The 19,109-nt window shown below is 45.5% G+C and overlaps 1 protein-coding gene across 6 annotated transcripts in view; it reads left to right on the top strand.

Moving 5' to 3' along the window:
• The window catches only part of DIAPH3 (diaphanous related formin 3), a 1,416,707-nt gene that overhangs the window by 534,574 nt on the left and 863,024 nt on the right, over positions 1–19,109 (top strand). For all 6 annotated transcript variants that reach the window (XM_063952903.1, XM_063952906.1, XM_063952905.1 and 3 more), the window contains one exon: positions 11,783–11,857. In XM_063952903.1, the coding sequence (XP_063808973.1) occupies positions 11,783–11,857 (75 nt within the window). The remainder of the gene's footprint in view (positions 1–11,782; positions 11,858–19,109) is intronic.

Genomic DNA, 19,109 nt, shown 5'->3' with positions numbered 1-19,109 from the left:
TGGGTGTCATCAGCATAAAGATGGTACTGAAGACTGAAGGAGCTGATTCATGCACCAAGTGACTACTTGTAGAGTGAAAACAGTAGTGGTGTAAGAAAGGGAGCAGGGAAGGTGGAGTGGAAGAAGAGTTTGTAACTGAGAAAGAATTATTAGAAAGATAGGAGGACAGAGTCTTTAAGACCAAGAGTGCAGACAGCGAATATGTGGTGTGAATGGTTGACTCTGTCAAAATTGCTACATAGAGGTCAAGAAAGATGAGGAGAGAAATGACACTTGGATTTAGCAGATAGGATGTTATTGGTGACAAGAGTGACAGTTGTTTCAATATAGTGAATGGGGTTAAAGCCAGATTGGAATCGGTCCAGAAGGGGAGTTAGCAGAATGAAAGGAGGACAGGCAAGAGTAGAACAGCCTCTCAAGAGTTTTAGTGGCAAAGATAAGGAGATACATTGGATAGTAGTTAGGAAGATGTGCAGAGACAATTTTTTTTTTAAAGAATGGGGGATACCAGGTCATGTATAAAGGAGGGGAAAATGCTGCTGTGGAGACAGGTTAAAAATGTGGGCAAGCTGCTTGCATATGTTGTGGGGAAGCGACAACTTGAGTTTCCGCCACTGTGTTGGGTGAAAAGAACTAAGGGAGGGGGAGTTGGAGGCAGAGGTCAAATGGCAGGGGGTGTCATGGGTCAGGTAGAAGATTTTTTGCCTTCCCTCTAAAATTGTTTCTATGTCTGAGGCAGAGGGATGGATGAATATGAAGGGAAGTTGGGGTACCGAAAGTAGTTCAAACTGGCAAAGAGCCACAGGGGGGGTTGGGAGATTGGTTAATGATGAGTGGCTTGAAAAAAGACTGGCTAAAGTGATGGCAGGAATGTAAGAGGAGAGTATAAATTTGAAGTGGAGAAAGTCCACAAGAATGTGATACCTGGGCAGTATTAATATGTGGCATCATCCGTGTTACACAGCGGGCTTCTGTTCATTCTTGGAGAAAATGTTTTGTGCACTCTGTGCAAGTATATGCCTACAGTCATAGCCGTACTCATCTTTGCAAAGTGATCATGACTAGCGTGCCTGCGAATGGTTGCAAATGTGCATGTACTGGACACATGCATGTTCATCGGAAACACATTGTGCAGTGCTGCGTATAGCCGCTTGCCGCGATGGGTATGCCCTATGCATGCACATCACGGCTAAGGTGAGAGTGGCTATAACTGTACATATTTTTGTTTGCTTTGAAAAACACTGTTATGTTCCCAGGAATTTTGCAGGGCAGATCACAGTTGTGTCGGGGGTGTGCGCGTGGTTGGCCGTGGAGGGGTGCGCGGATGTCCGGGAAGGGAGGAGCAGCCCCGTCGGCATCTCTAATGGGAGTGAGCTGGCCACCTCAACATAACTAATGGGGGCGTTCTGTCCCTCTCAATGTTACTGATGGGGCGTACCCCACGCCACAGTGTCACTGTTGCTGGGCTTTCCCCAAGCTCTACCTACATTGTGAATAGATGCATGCGCACATTATCTATTCACGCAATGGCAGCAGGCTGTTTTAGCAGAGGGTGCATTTTGCCCTTTTTAAAAATTGGCTTAAACACCCTAGGGTGAACACCATTGATACAAACAGCATGTCATTATATGTGCGACACAACTACGGCAACAAACAAACCGTTCTCTATTTAGTCTTGTATACTACTGTAAGTATAACATATATTCTGCATGTAGCATATTATGTGTTTATGATTTTAACAACCTTTATTTGCTAGAATTTCTTACCATTGTTTTATAACTCATCCTCTTAAAGTTTAATTGATAGCTCTTCAGATTTAAGTAACTGCAGTTTGTCTAGGAACATTGTCAAGAAGTGTGAAGTATACATTTTAAATTCTGTGCATATATCAAGCTTCCCTTGGGATACTGGTTCAAGCTCTGCTGCCGCAAATAAAACAAAACAAAAAAAACAACCAAATTAATTTAAGCTCGGTGTAGGTACCTAGCCTTTTCAAACAAATTGAATTGAGGTAAAGGCCTCTTTGCTGCACCTTGAAATTCACACTGACATACATGCTTGAATTTGATTAAGAGATGCTTGAAGGCATACAGCTTGTTGATTATTAAAGTACGGAAACAGAATGGCAATACCCAAAGATATGATTTCCCAAAGTGTATGTCTTTTCAGTATGTTCTTGAGTTGCCATTTACATCGCAAACATCTGTATGCAAGTAATTTTTTACTTTTAATGAATCTATCTAGTGACATTTATCATCATCAGATAAATAGACTTAGTGAAAAATAATGTTTCTAGCTTTGTAGCTCACATAATTTCCGGAATTAAGACTATGGGGTATATGCAATTGTGGTCGAATTCCCGAAATTGTCGAATTTCGGGTCATTTTCGACCAAAAAAAAAAATTCCCCTATGCAATCCAGTGCTTTCCGACCAAAAAACGGACTTTCAAAATTCGACTTTTTGAAATTCGAATTTTTGCAAATTCGACTTTTCTGCAATGATACAAGTGCTGCAATTCGACCAAAGCATATTCAATTCAAGTTTTGAAATTCGACAGCAGTGCTTTTAGACAGCAAATTCGTCATTTTCAATCCGCCACACTTTGGAGGGTGAAAACAAATAAAAAAATTTTAAACATGTTTTTTTTGGTGTTTTTTTTTTTGGGAATAGCAGATCTATTTATATTAGAAGGGATTAGGTACTTTTTTTTTTTTTTTTTGGGAGGCACAAATATTATTTATATATTTTTTAAAATATTATTATTATTTTTTTTTTATGCTGGAAGGGTAAAATCATAAAAAAAAATGGCGTGGGGTCCCCCCTCCAAAGCATAACCAGCCTCGGGCTCATTGAGCTGGTCCTGGTTCTAAAAATGCGGGGAAAAAATTGACAGGGGATCCCCCGTATTTTTAAAACCAGCACCGGGCTCTGCGCCTGGTGCTGGTGCCAAAAATACGGGGGACAAAAAGAGTAGTGGTCCCCCGTATTTTTAACACCAGCATCGGGCTCCACTAGCTGGACAGATAATGCCACAGCCGGGGGTCACTTTTGTGCCGTGCCCTGCGGCCGTGGCATCAAATATCCAACTAGTCACCCCTGGCCGGGGTACCCTGGGGGAGTGGGGACCCCTTCAATCAAGGGGTCCCCCCCCCAGCCACCCAAGGGCCAGGGGTGAAGCCCGAGGCTGTCCCCCCCCATCCAATGGGCTGCGGATGGGGGGGCTGATAGCCTTTGTGATAATAAAAAGATATTGTTTTTTCCAATAGTACTACAAGTCCCAGCAAGCCTCCCCCGCAAGCTGGTACTTGGAGAACCACAAGTACCAGCATGCGGGAGAAAAACGGGCCCGCTGGTACCTGTAGTACTACTGAGAAAAAAATACCCAAATAAAAACAGGACACACACACCGTCGACAGTAAAACTTTATTTCATACGTCGACACACACTTACCTATGTTCACACGCCGACATCGGTCCTCTTCTCCATGTAGAATCCACGGATACCTGTAAAGAAAAGTTCAAAATACTCACCTCAACCATGGTCCAGAGATAAATCCACGGACTTGGCAAAATAAGAAAACGCAAATACCCGCACCAAAAACGGACTGAAAGGGGTCCCATGCTGACACATGGGACACCTTTCCACGAATGAGACCTGTCAGTGACAGCTGTCACTGACAGGTCTCTAAGCCAATCAGGAAGCGCAACTTCGTTGCGCTCACCTGATTGGCTGAGCGCTGTCTGCACTGTGACAGCGCATCGCACAGCTCCCTCCATTATATTCAATGGTGGGAACTTAGCGGCTAGCGGTGAGGTCACCCGCCGGTCAGCGGCTGACCGGCGGGTGACCCCACCGCTACCCGCAAAGTTCCCACCATTGAAAGTAATGGAGCGGCTTTGCGATGCGCTGTCACAGTACAGACAGCGGACAGCCAATCAGGTGAGCGCCACGGAAGTAGCGCTTCCTGATTGGCTGAAGGGACGTCAGTGACAGGAGTCACGTGATGTCCCGGCATTCGGGAGAAAGGGGTCTGATGTGAAAACATTGGACCCCTTTCTAGTCCGGTATGGATCGGTGTTCGGTTTGTTTTTTTGCCAAGAACGTGGATTTACCTCTGGACGTGGATGTACCTCTGGACGCTGGAAGGTGAGTATAATTTTTTCACAGGTACCCTCGGATCGTCGGCGACCGTGGCAGTCGGCGTGTCAACATAGGTAAGTATGTGTGTGTCGGCAGTATGTAATAAAGTTGTACAAGTCACGGTGTGTGTGTCCTGTTTTTATTTGGGTATTTTTTTTCCAGTAGTACTACAGGTACCAGCGGGCCCGTTTTTCTCCCGCATGCTGGTACTTGTGGTTCTCCAAGTACCAGCTTGCGGGGGAGGCTTGCTGGGACTTGTAGTACTAATGGAAAAAACAATATCTTTTTATTATCACCCCTGGCCCTTGGGTGGCTGGGGGGGGGGGACCCCTTGATTGAAGGGGTCCCCACTCCCCCAGGGTACCCCGGCCAGGGGTGACTAGTTGGATATTTGATGCCACGGCCGCAGGGCACGGCATAAAAGTGACCCCCGGCTGTGGCATTATCTGTCCAGCTAGTGGAGCCCGATGCTGGTGTTAAAAATACGGGGGACCCCTACTCTTTTTGTCCCCCGTATTTTTGGCACCAGCATCAGGCGCAGAGCCCGGTGCTGGTTTTAAAAATACGGGGGATCCCTGGCCAATTTTTCCCCTGCATTTTTAGAACCAGGACCAGCTCAAAGAGCCCGAGGCTGGTTATGCTTTGGAGGGGGGACCCCACGCCATTTTTTTTCGGGTTTTTCCCGTTTTTTTCCCGTTTTTTAAAATCGCGGCAAAATCCGCCAAATCGGCCGATTTTCGCCCGCGACTCTGGCGAATCCGTTTTTCATTGAATATGGTGAATTCCGGAAGCCACCTTCCGGGATTCACCTGTCGAATTGAGTCGAATTAAAAAACGGCGAAAATTGCCGCGAATTCGACCGCAATTGCATATACCCCTATGCTGTGTAACTTTTGTATACATGCATTGTTTTATATTGACTAAATGGCAGGATAAAAATCTGTTCTCCATATTCTGCATGAAACAGTTATATTTAAGTGTTGTTTAATTCCAGTATTCAAGAATGAAATTACTGATAGCCTTCACTAGGATTCCAGCTCTGGGATGCTCACAAAGGATTATGAGATGTGCGGCTGTGTTGCACAGTTTGGGGCTCTTCACTTCCTGTGTATGGCAACATTCACAAGTTGATGGAGTGTATGAGTGTTAATGTTTGCTGATAAACGTGACATACTTAATCCATGAAATGTGTACTTTAAAAAAAATAAATCTATTACTCATTAGTAATCCATTAATCCAGTATTGGGTAATGTGAACACATTTGATGACATTTGAAAACTTACAACCATTGTGCCACAGACAGAGACATGCTTGCATTTCAGTTGCAATGACTAACAAATGGAGCCTGTCTGCCCTTTGCTAAGCTGTTAAAATGCTTTTAGTGCACAAAATGTTAGTTGAATTTTGGCCATGCAATGTAATGTAGTAACAAAGGTTATTCTTCGAGGTTTATTATTGTACACCACATCATTTATGAATTACAGTATATTGTGTAGCGTAAAACATTTAACTATTTACTATAATATTGTCACGCTGCTATTTTTACTTGTATAAACATGAACTATTTGTACTCTTGGGTGGCTTCTGAAAAATGAAGAGAGTGTAGAAAGAGTCGGAGAAATTTATTTTTGTCATTTGATGCAATCCTCCGGTACATATAACGCCACTGCAAAACAGTGCTTTGATTTAACAATAGTGATAAGTCTATTTATTATTTGTCAATGTATATAATTTCTCCATATATTCTCCAGTCTGTCTGGTCTTTTATTCTTTGTTTTTAGGCATATTGTGTTGCAGCTACATGTTTTAATGAATGACATTGCAGAAGACTTAGGGGCTAATTCAGATCTGATTGCTGCTGTGTGTTTTCGCACAGCGGCCGATCAGGTCATAACAGCACATGCGTACACACCACAATGCGCACACGCGCCGGACAACAACTGGGATCGCCGGTCAGCGACGGGATAGTGCAAAGAATCTGTTATCACAGTGATTGACAGGAGGAAGCTGTTTGTGGGTGGTAACTGAGCATTTACTGGGAGTGTTCTGGAAAACGCAGGTGTGATCAAGCGTTTTTAGGGAGGGTGTCTGACGTCCGCTCAAGCCCTATCAGCCTGATTCAATCGCACTGGATGAGTAGGTCTTTAACTGCGCAGAGACTGCACACACACAATTTTAGCATCTCAGCGTACACATAGCATCGCACACTTGCACGGCGAAAATACATTCCCCATGTAGACGGCGACTATCTGAAAGCAGAACAGCAAAAAGCGCAGCCCAGCGATATGAAATTACCTTCTTTACCTATAATAGGATTTTAATTACCTACCAGTAAATCCTTTTCTCATAGTCAATAAGGGATATTGGGGAAATCTAGTACGATGGGCTATAGACAGGGTCCAAAGGAGCTGGTGCACTTTAAATTTCTTCAACTGGGTGTGCTAGCTCCTCCCCTCTATGCCCCCTCCCACAGGCAGTTATAAGTAAAACAGTGCAGGAAGGAGAGAGGACATATTTGAGAGAAGGAACATAACAACAATGAGTGGTGATATTCACACAACAGCACACCACTTAACATAAATGACCAGCAACGGCTGGTAACAAACTGCAACAGCTGAACAGGTAACCATATAAAAGAGAACTTGCAGAAAAGTCAACGCTCTGAGGCAGGTGCCCAATATCCCTTGTGGGCTACGAGAAAAGGATTTACCGGTAGGTAATTAAAATTCTATTTTCTCTAGCATCCATAAGGGCGGGAATGTGCGGAGACATCTGCGGCACCGCCTGCCCAAACTGGGAATCCTCTTTGGCCAGGGTATCAAACCGGTAGAACTTCACAAAGGTGTTCTTCCCTGACCAGGTAGCAGCACAGCATAGTTGCAAGGCCGAGACTCCGCTGCGGGCCGCCCAGGAAGACCCCACTGATCTTGAAGAGTGGGCCTTCAGAGACTGTGGAACGGGTAAGGCTGCCGACACATAGGCCTGTTGGATAGGAAGTCTAAGCCAACGAGCAATGCACTACATGGAAGCAGGACAATCCTTTGTTTGTGCATCATATAGCACGAACAAGGAAACAATCTTTCTGATCCGAGCCGGTCTCTTGACATAGATCTTCAAGGTTCGCACAGCATCCAATGCCTCCAGAGGAGCAGAAGTGCCAGAACTTGATGGAACCAGAATAGGTAGATTCAAGTGGAATGCAGAGACGAACTTCAACAGAAACTGCTGCCTAGTCCTGAGCTCCGCTCTGTACTCAGAAAAGACCAAGTAAGGGCTTTTACAAAATAAGGCCCCCAATTCTGAGACACGCCTAGCAGAGGCCAGGACCAATAACATCACACTCTTCCACATGAGGTACTTGTCTTCTACCGTCATCAGGGGTTCAAACCAGGAGGACTGTAGCAATTCCAACACTACATTCAATCCCAAGGTTGCGTCGGTGTTACAAAAGGAGGTTGAATGTGAAGCATCCCTTGCAAGAAGTACCGAACTTCTGTCAATACTGCTAATTTCTTCTGGAAGAAAATTGAGAGGGCTGAAATCTGGACCTTTTATGGAACCCAGTCGTAAGCCCTAAACCACACCAGCCTGCAGGAAACGGAGGAACCGTTCCAAGTGGAACTGTGCAGGCGGATACATGTAGTCCTCGCACCAAGAGACATATCTCCTCTAAATATGATGATAGTGTTTTGACATCACAGGTTACCTGGCCTGAACCATGGTAGCAATAACTTTTTTTGGAAAGGCCCTTGTGAGCTAGGATTTTCTGCTCAACCTCCATGCCCTCAACCGAAGCTGCTGCAAGTCCGGGTAGATGAACACTCCTTGTTAAAGAAGATCTCTTCTCAGTGGCAGAGGCCAAGGGTCTGCGACGGACATGTTCAGAAGATCCGCCTACCACGCCCTCCGAGGCCAATCCGGGACAATCAGAATTGCCTGGACTCCTTGATTCCTGATTCGCTAGAGCACCTTCAGAACCAATGGAATTGGAGGAAACAAGTAGAACAGCCGGTAAGGCCAAGTCGACGTCAGTGTTTCTACTGCTCTCGCCTGAGGGTCCCTGGTCGGCGAGCAATACCAACGCAACGAGAGCCATCATCCGGAATGAAGATTGCAGACCTTGCTCTTGCATTTCTTTCTGCCAAGAGGAGTATCCGTGACACCTCTCACATGCAGGCACTGCTTTTTGTCCCTTCTTGTCGATTGATGTACGTCACTGTCGTGGCGTTTTCCAACTGTACTTGGATCGCGTGATCCTTGAGCAGAGTAGATGCCTGAATCAGAACACTGTAGATTGCCTAAAGTTCCAGAATGTTGATCAGAAGGAAGGCTTCGTGGGCTGACCACCTGCCCTAGAACGGAGTCTCCTGGGTGACAGCTACCCATCCTCTCAGACTTGTGTCTGTCATGAGGAGGATCCAATCCTGAATCGTAAAACTTCGGCCTTCCAGTAGGTTGGAGGACTGTAGACCCAACAGGAGGGAAATCCTTTCCTGAGGCGACAGCCATATTATTAGGTGCATCTGAAGATGTGTTCCGGACCACTTGTTCAGGAGATTCAATTGAAATGTTCTGACATGGAACCTTCCATACTGGATCGCCTCACACGAGGCAACCATTTTCCCCAACAATCTTATGCAAAGATTGATGGATATTCGAGTAAGCCGGATAACAATGCAGACCAGTTCCTGAAGTGTTCTTGCTTTGTCCTCTGGGAGGAACACTTTGTGGGCCACAGTATCCAGCAACATTCCCAAGAACAGGAGACGCTGAGTTTGCTCCAGGTGGGACTTCTGTAAATTGAGGATCCACCCATGGTGTGACAGAAGTTGGATAGTGCGGTCTATATGGAGCAATAAAAGCTCCCTGGATCTTGCTTTTATCAAGAGATCATCCAGGTAAGGGACAATATTTACCACCTGGACCCGGAGTTGGAACATAATCTCCGCAATCACCTTTGTGGACCTCCCATCGGAGCTGTGGACAGGCCAAACGGTAGCATCTGGAACTGGCAGTGATCGTTCAGCAGGGCAAACCTCAGGTAAGCCAGATGAGGTGGCCAAATCGGGATATGAAGATAGGCGTCTTTAATTTCCAGGGAGACCATGAACGCCTGTTCTTTCAGACCCGCAATCACTACTCGCAAGGATTCCATCTTGAACCCGAAAACCATTAGTAAGGGTTCAAGGAGTTCAGATTCAAAATGGGTCTTACTGAACCATCTGGGTACGGTACCACTAACAGATTGGAGTAAGAACCCTTTCCCTGTTGTTGCAGTAGCACTTAAACAATGACTTGGAACTGGACCAATTTTAGGATGGCCTGTTGCAGCATAACACGCATATCCTTCAGAGCTTGTAAGCTTTATTTGAAAAAATCGTTGGGGAGAAGCACCTTCGAGCTCCAGCTTGTAGCCCTGAGAAATGAGGTCCTGTACCCAAGTATCTTGGCAGGAACTTTCCCATATGCGGCTGAAGTGTTGCAGCCGAGCCCCCACCTCAAGATCCCCTCGGGTGGGCTGGCACCGTCATGCTGAGGCCTTAGTGGAAGCTGAACTGGTGTTTTGTTCCTGGGAAACTGCAGCTGCTGGCTTTTTTACCTTACCTGTAGTGCCTCGTGCAGCGTTTGAGGCGCTTCTGGTTCAAGATCAAAACTCAGCGGTCTGAAAGTACTGAGTAGATGGCCCCTGGTAAGAGCCTAGCTGGTGGGGCCCCAGAGAGGAGAAACGTGGAATTCTTCGCATTAGCTTTTGAAATCCACGAAACCAACACAACCCGAATAGCCACTCCAATGAGAAAGGGAGAGACACCACACTACGCTTGGAATCTGCGTCCGCTATCCACTGGTGCAGCCTTAAATCTCTTCGTTCCGACACTGCCATGGCAGTAGAATTTAGATTATTGCGCCTATCTCTTTAATAGAGTTGCACAGGATGCGTGAAGTATCTTGAATGTGTTTGATCAGTGTAACCATACTCATCAGAGACACATTCCCCCCCGAGGCCCTCTTGAACTGGCCCACCCAGGTGGGAATGATATGTGTCAACCAGCAACCCGCTATCACAGGTTATTGTGAAATACCAGCTGCTGTGGAATAGACTTCATTGTAGTCTTCTAGTTTTCTATCCCCAGGGTCCTTCAAAGCCGAGGTGCCAGGGACCGGTAACACCACCTCTTTAGACAGGCGTGAGACACAAATGTCAACAGCCGGCGCATCTTCCCAGTTTTTCCTGCCTTAAGTAGAAAATGGGAACGTGGCCACCTGGAATCTTTTATCAGGATTTTTCCAGGTCAACTTTAAACATATATCATCTAATTCCTTAGAATCAGAGAAAGTGACGCTAACCTTTTTGACTGAATAAATCCTACTACTTTACATAACTGATGACTAATTGAGCTGCCGTCTGTGCTTCGTCCTCTGTTTTTTAAGTTTGGACGCAAACGATTTAGATAGAGGAGCAAACCGGCGCATTGACATAAAACAGTAGGGCAGATGTATTAAGCCTTGAGTAGTGCTATAGCAGTGATAAGTAGAAGGTGATAACGCACCAGCAAATCATTATGTGTTTGAAATATAACAGTCAGCAGTTGATTGGCTGGTGCGTTACCACCTTCCTCTTCTCACTGCTTTATCACTACTTCGGCTTAAAGTATCTGCCCCATTGTGTGCAAACCTATATTTTGGAACACTTTTTTTTACAACTATCGCTCTTAGAACAATTTAGTATTGCAGCCTTTTAATGTTTGCACCAGTGCTCCGAGCCCCTACAATCATTCCACATTCAAAGATTGTCAGATCACGTTGTTTACCAATCATTTCATGAGTGATCCACTTCTTTAGTTTCTCCATACAGTCACCTTTCAGTTCTTATATAGATTCAGACATCCTATATCTGCATTACCTATGGATTTGCTACTTTGCATACAATCGCCTGGTGGTCACGGGGAATTCAAATTTGTTTTGGAGCACCCTGCACCCAATGGAGCAATAAAATTGTTGCTTTGATCGGTGCGAATACAGCAGGCAGCTACCTATTCCTACTTGCCTCCTCCTATGTGGACGAGCAGAAATGCGCAAAAAGTTCTACTTTTTGCACATTTTCCCTATTGCGCCCAACAGTTTAGATGGCCTTTGCCATCTATTTGAATGTTTCGAGTGCAAAATAGAAACGGGCGTGCAGCGCCGGAGCATCAATTGTATATTGCCCTAACTAACGTAACTAGTAATATGATTCAACAGGGCGCGTTAAAACAATTGAATTGCCACCTCACTGTATTAATCCACTTTATCTTTGTTACCTACATACACAAGCTAACCATGACAATTGGTTTCCTGTCTTCTACATTTGGCTCTGCTTTTTGCAAATCTAACAATTTAAACCAGCTGTTGCACCGCCCACACCTTGTAACTTGTTCACATGAGATTGTTTGCTGTTGCCAAGTTGATTTCTTAATCATTTGGTTTGTATTTTTATGTATGTAACTTTACCCCCAACTTATTTTACTGTAGTTTGTCACATGTAATTTTTCAGTAATAGTAATAACTGAATATTGTAACGCTATAATATATGGTTTATAAGCTTTGTTTTATTCCATTGCCTTAATTCTTACAAAAGCCCTTGTTTATTTGTATTACTTTTAGCTGGGTTGAAAGCTTTGGACATGATGGCCTTGGTTTGCTGTTGGATATTTTAGAAAGAATGGTTGTTGGAAAACGGTAATGTATTTTTCCATTACATTTTCACTATAGTATATAAATAATAATAATAATTAATAATATTTGCAGTGTTACTTATGTTATTGGCATCTTGAAGTTCCTTCTTAATAGAACATGTGCGTTATCCTTAAACAGTTACAGTATTTCCACCACTATCTGTGGAGCTCACGGAAGTGCTAATAGAAAGTATGTTTTGTTTTTTGTTGTTCCCATGTCCAGACTATTTTTAATAAAAATGTGACCTGGCAAAATGCACACATCTGTTAGTAAATCGGGTTGGCTATTCAATTAGCTGAATTAGCTGCAATTTTCCCGTTCCAAAGAGACATGTCACAATCGGTAACGTTGCTAGTTTTTCTTAGGACCACATTTGTGCAGGAAAAGTAATGCGGTTACAGGTACCGTATATGGTTGATATAAGCATATTTGTGTTCCATGAGGACATTCCGTCTAATTTAATTGACCCCTTGGGGTAGGTAATTATCCATGATTTTGCAATTGGATAATTGTAAAATGTTTTCCCGGTTATATTTTGACTGTGTAAATGGAAAACCTGTTGAATGCAAATGTAAACCGGCAGAAGTTAGAACTCATTGGAGGCTTGCATGTATGTTTAGTTAGGTAACAGAGACTATGGTCTTAGTTCCTCTATACCAGGGCTGGCCAAACCAGTCCTCGAGATCTACCAACGGTTCACATTTTCCAGCCCACCTTGCAAGAGCACAGGTGTAGTCATTACTAATTAAGATGTGCTGCATTCATTCCTAACTGACAATTCTACAGATCTCCAGGAGGCCTGGAAAACATGAACTGTTGGTAGATCTCGAGGACCGGTTTGGCCAGCCCTGCTCTATACTGAGGACCATATTGCCACCTTAATGCTTATCTGCTATCAGTTAACAGAAAACCACCTGATATTCTTTGTCAGGTTTAGCAAATAAATAACTAGTTCGGTTAAAAATCCATTTTTTGTTCACTCAAAATGTTTATACAATATGGAGTACTTGTGTAAAAGTAAAACCATCAGCCATTATATGTTAATGCTACATTAAGTAATTATTATTATTCTATCTGTTGATTCTTATATTAGTTTTATTTTTCCACTGGATATTTTTTTTATTTTTATTAATGCTTTTAATTGTACAATTGTTCCAAGCACCCAATACCCTATAAGTTATGTAGTAATTCATTAATTCCCCATCTTTGGCTCCTAAGCTTAATATATGGACTTGTGTCTTCTCCAAGTCGCTTCATGTGTTTAAATTTCTGTATTTATCTTACAGTACTTTTTAGCTTCAAGCTATGCAAAAAACCTTTGTCCAGAATCTTACAAAATCATATAACACTATAGTTCAAATGTACTGTTCTGAAGTATGGATTTAAAACACTGTCTAGCTTTATTCTTCAGATGCCCTGAACCATTTCTAAGTACCACCAATTGTTTTAAATTCAGGATATACAATATGAAATTCTATATTATTATAATATTTGGTTCTCAGACTTACTAAATGAGTTCCTTAGTGGCCAATTTCATTGAGTTTATCTGCAAATTGCAATATACTTGAATAATCCCCTAATTCTGAAATATATTCTTTAATCCTATCTCACTTGGTGTAAACCTGTGTGAGATGTTTCATGATTTGTGCAATAGAAGAATATAAAATAAGCTTTTCATTTTAATAGGCAAACTAGGATTTTAACTCTTTTGGTCATATTTACATATGCATTTCTCTAACGTCCTAAGTGGATGCTGGGTACTCCGTAAGGACCATGGGGATTAGCGGCTCCGCAGGAGACTGGGCACAACTAAAGAAAGCTTTAGGACTACCTGGTGTGCACTGGCTCCTCTCACTAAGACCCTCCTCCAGACCTCAGTTAGATTCTTGTGCCCGGCTGAGCTGGATGCACACTAGGGGCTCTCCTGAGCTCCTAGAAAGAAAGTATATTTTAGGTTTTTTATTTTACAGTGAGATCTGCTGGCAACAGACTCACTGCAGCGAGGGACTAAGGGGAGAAGAAGCGAACCTACCTAACTGGTGGTAGCTTGGGCTTCTTAGGCTACTGGACACCATTAGCTCCAGAGGGATCGACCGCATGGAACCGGCCATTGATGTTCGGTCCCGAAGCTGCGCCGCCGGCCCCCTTACAGAGCCAGAAGCAAGAAGAGTCCGGAAAATCGGCGGCAGAAGACATCAGTCTTCACCAAGGTAGCGCACAGCACTGCAGCTGTGCGCCATTGCTCCTCATACACACTTCACACTCCGGTCACTGAGGGTGCAGGGCGCTGGGGGGGGGGGGGGGGGGGCGCGCGCCCTGAGCAGCAATAAAAACACCTTGGCTGGCAAATATATCACAATATATAGACCCAGAGGCTATATATGTGATAAATACCCCTGCCAGAATCCATAAAAAAGCGGGAGAAAAGTCCGCGAAAAAGGGGCGGAGCTTTCTCCCTCAGCACACTGGCGCCATTTTCTCTTCACAGTGCAGCTGGAAGACAGCTCCCCAGGCTCTCCCCTGTAGTTTTCAGGCTCAAAGGGTTAAAAAGAGAGGGGGGCACTAAATTTAGGCGCAATATTGTTTATACAAGCAGCTATTGGGGGAAAAATCACTCAGTTATAGTGTTAATCCCTGCATTATATAGCGCTCTGGTGTGTGCTGGCATACTCTCTCTCTGTCTCCCCAAAGGGCTTTGTGGGGTCCTGTCCTCAGTCAGAGCATTCCCTGTGTGTGTGCTGTGTGTCGGTACGGCTGTGTCGACATGTGGGATGAGGAAGGTGAGGTGGAGCAGAGGCCGATAAATGGGATGTCGCCCAGTGTGGGGCCGACACCAGAGTGGATGGATAGGTGGAAGGTATTAACCGACAATGTCAACTCCTTACATAGAATGCTGGATGACGTAAAACAGCGGTGGGACAGCCGGCTTCTCAGCCCGCGCCTGCCCAGGCGTCTCAAAGGCCATCAGGGGCTCAAAAAAGCGCCCGTTACCTCAGATGGCAGACACAGATGTCGACACGGAGTCTGACTCCAGTGTCGACGAGGTTGAGACATATACACAATCCACTAGGAACATCCGTTACATGATCTCGGCAATGAAAAATGTGTTACGCATTTCTGACATGAACCCAAGTACCACATAAAAGGGGTTTTATTTTTGGGGACAAAAAGCAGCCAGTGTTTTGTTCCCCCATCAGATGAATGAATGAAGTGTGTAAAGTAGCGTGGGTTCCCCCGATAAGAAACTGGTAATTTCAAAAAAGTTACTGATGGCGTACCCTTTCCCGCCAGAGGATAGGTCACGTTGGGAGATATCCCTTGTCAAAAAAGGTGGCACTGCCGTCTTAGGATACGGCCACTTTGAAGGAGCCTGCTGATAAAAAGCAGGGGGCTATCCTGAAGTCTGTAAATACACACTCAGGTTATATACTGAGACCTGCAATTGCCTCAGCATAAATAGTGCTGCTGCAGCGTGGTCTGATACCCTGTCAGACAATATTAATACCCTAGACAGGGATAATAGTTTGCTAACATAGAGCATATTAAAGACGTCGTCTTAGATATAAAGGATGCACAGAGGGATATTTGCCGGCTGGCATCCAGAATTAATGCAATGTCCATTCTGCCAGGAGGGTATTAGAAACCCGGCAGTGGACAGGTGATGCTGCCTATATAAGGCAGATGGAGATTCTGCCTTATAGGAGTGAGGAATGGTTTGGGGATGGTCTCTGGGACCTCGTATCCACAGCAACAGCTGGGAAGAAATTTTTTTTACCTCAGGTTTCCTCACAGCCTAAGAAAGCACTGTATTTTCAGGTACAGTCCTTTCGGCTTCAGAAAAGCAAGCGGGTCAAAGGCGCTTCCTTTCTGCACAGAGACAAGGGAAGAAGGAAAAAGCAGCCAGTTCCCAGGATTAAAAAATCTTCACCCGCTTCCTCTGAGTCCACCGCATGACGTTGGGGCTCCACAGGTGGAGACAGGTGCGGTAGGGGCGCGTCTCGGGAACTTCAAGGACCAGTGGGCTTGCCCACAGGTGGATCCCTAGGTTCTGCAAATAGTATCACAGAGGGCTGGAGTTTGAGGCGACTCCCCCTCGCCGTTACCTCACATCAGCCTTGCCTGCTGCCCTCGGAGAAAGGTAGTACTGGCGGCAATTCACAAGCTGTACTTCCAGCAGGTGAAATCAAGGTACCCCTCCTTCAACAAGGTCTGGGTTACTATTCCAAAATGTTGTGGTACCGAAACCAGACTGTTCGATGAGACCCATTCTAAAATTGAATGCCTTGAACACTTATATACGAAGGTTCAAGTTCAAAAGGGAATCGCTCAGGGCGATTATTGCAAGCCTGGAGAATTTCATGGTATCACTGGACATCAAGGATGCTTACCTGCATGTCCCTATTTACCCTCTTCACCAGGAGTACCTCAAAATTGTGGTACAGGATTGTCATTACCAATTCCAGACGTTGCCGTTGGTCGGTCCCCGGCACAGAGGTATTTACCAAGGTAATGGCCGAAATAATTATCCCGTACGTGGACGATCTCCTTATAAAGGCGATGTCCAGGGAGCAGTTGTTCGGCGGAGTAGCACTATCTCGGGAAGTGCTACAACAGCACGGCTGGATTCTGAATATTCCAAAGTCGCAGCTGGTTCCTACGACGCGTCTACTGTTCCTGGGTATGGTTCTGGACACAGAACAGGATAAAAAGGGTTTCTCCCGGAGGAGAAGTCCAAGGAGTTGTCGTCTCTAGACAGAGACCTCCTAATACGTATACAGGTGTCGGTGCATCAATGCACGCGAGCCCTGGGAAGGATGGTAGCTTCTTACGAAGAAATTCCATTCGCCAGGTCCCATGCAAGGATTTTCCAGTGGGATCTGTTGGACAAGTGGTCCGGGTCGCATCTTCAGATGCATCGGCGGGTAACCCTGTCTCCAAGGGCCAGGGTGTCGCTGTTGTGGTGGCTGCAGAGTGCTCATCTTCTAGGGGGCCGCAGATTCGGCATACAGGACTGGGTCCTGGTGACCACGGATGCCAGCCTTCAAGACTGGGGGGCAGTCACACAGGGAAGAAACTTCCAAGGCTATGGAAAAGTCAGGAGACTTCCCTACACATAAATATTCTGGAACTAAGGGCCATTTACATGGCCCTAAGTCAGGCTAGACCCCTGCTACAACACCGGCCGGTGCTGATCCAGTCAGACAACATCACGGCGGTCGCTCATGTAAACCGACAGGGCGGCACAAGAAGCAGGATGGCGATGGCAGAAGCCACAAGGATTCTCCGATGGGCGGAAAAATCATGTGTTAGCACTGTCAGCAGTGTTCATTCCCGGAGTGGACAACTGAGAAGCAGACTTTCTCAGAAGACACGACCTCCACCCGGGAGAGTGGGGACTTCATCCAGAAGTTTTCCAAATGATTGTACACCATTGGGAAAGGCCACAGGTGGACATAATGGCGTCCCGCCTCAACAAAAAGCTACAAAGATATTGCGCCAGGTCAAGGGACCCTCAGGCGATAGCTGTGGACGCTCTGGTAACACCGTGGGTGTACCAGTCGGTGTATGTGTTCCCTTCTCTGCCTCTCTTACCCAGGGTAATGAGAATAATAAGAAGGAGAGGAGTAAGAACTATACTCATTGTTCCGGGTTGGCCAAGAAGAGCTTGGTAACCAGAACTCCAAGAAATGATCTCAGAGGACCCATGGCCTCTGCCGCTCAGACAGGACCTGCTGCAGCAGGGGGCCTGTCTGTTCCAAGACGTACCGCGGCTGCGTTTGACGGCATGGCGGTTGAACGCCGGATCCTGAAGGAAAAGGGCATTCCGGAGGAAGTTATCCCTACGCTATTTAAAGCTAGGAAAGAAGTGAACGCAAACCATTATCACCGCGTATGGTGGAAATATGTTGCGTGCTGTGAGGCCAGGAAGGCCCCAAACGAGAAATGTCAGCTAGGTCGATTTCTGCACTTCCTACAGTCAGAGGTGACTATGGGCCTAAAATTGGGTTCCATGAAGGTCCAGATTTCGGCTCTATCAATTTTCTCCCAAAATAGAACTGGCTTCACTGCCTGAAGTTCGGACTTTTGTTAAGGGAGTGCTGCATATTCAGCCCCCGTTTGTGCCTCCAGTGGCACCGTGGGATCTCAACGTAGTGTTGGATTTCCTGAAGTCGCATTGAGTTGAGCCACTTAAATCCGTGGAGCTACAATACCTCACGTGGAAAGTGGTCATGCTGTGGGCCTTGGCGTCGGCCAGGCGTGTATCAGAATTGGCGGTTTTGTCATGCAAAAGCCCTTATCTGTATTTTATATGGATAAGGCGGAATTGAGGACTCGTTCCCAATTCCTTTCTAAGGTGGTATCAGTTTTTCATGTGAACCAACCTATTGTGGTGCCTGCGGCTACTTGGGACTTGGAGGATTCCAAGTTTTTCTGGACGTAGTCAGGGCCCTAAAAAATATGTTTCCAGGACGGCTGGAGTCAGAAAGACTGGCTCGCTATTTATCCTGTATGCACCCAACAAGCTGGGTGCTCCTGCTTCTAAGCAGACTATTGCTCGCTGGATCTGTAGCACGATTCAACTTGCACATTCTGCGGCTGGACTGCCGCACCCTAAATCTGTAAAAGCCCATTCCACGAGGAAAGTGGGCTCTTCTTGGGCGGCTGCCCGAGAGGTCTCGGCTTTACAAATTTGCCGAGCTGTTACTTGGTCGGGGTGCAACACTCTTGCAAGAGTCTACAAGTTTGATACCCTGGCTGAGGAGGACCTAGAGTTTGCTCATTCGGTGCTGCAGAGTCATCCGCACTCTCCCGCCCGTTTGGGAGCTTTGGTATAATACCCATGGTCCTTACGGAGTCCCAGCATCCACTTAGGACATTAGAGAAAATAAGATTTTACTCACCGGTAAATCTATTTCTCGTAGTCCGTAGTGGATGCTGGGCGCCCATCCCAAGTGCGGATTGTCTGCAATACTTGTATATAGTTATTGCCTAACTAAAGGGTTATTTTTGAGCCATCTGTTGAGAGGCTCAGTTGTTATCATACTGTTAACTGGGTATTGTATCACAAGTTATACGGTGTGATTGGTGTGGCTGGTATGAGTCTTACCCGGGATTCAAAATCCTTCCTATTTGTGTCAGCTCTTCCAGGCACAGTATCCTAACTGAGGTCTGGAGGAGGGTCTTAGTGGGAGGAGCCAGTGCACACCAGGTAGTCCTAAAGCTTTCTTTAGTTGTGCCCAGTCTCCTGCGGAGC

This window comes from Pseudophryne corroboree, chromosome 2 (assembly GCF_028390025.1).
Source record: "Pseudophryne corroboree isolate aPseCor3 chromosome 2, aPseCor3.hap2, whole genome shotgun sequence".
Lineage (NCBI taxonomy): Eukaryota > Metazoa > Chordata > Amphibia > Anura > Myobatrachidae > Pseudophryne > Pseudophryne corroboree.
This window is presented reverse-complemented; position numbering and strand designations above follow the sequence as displayed.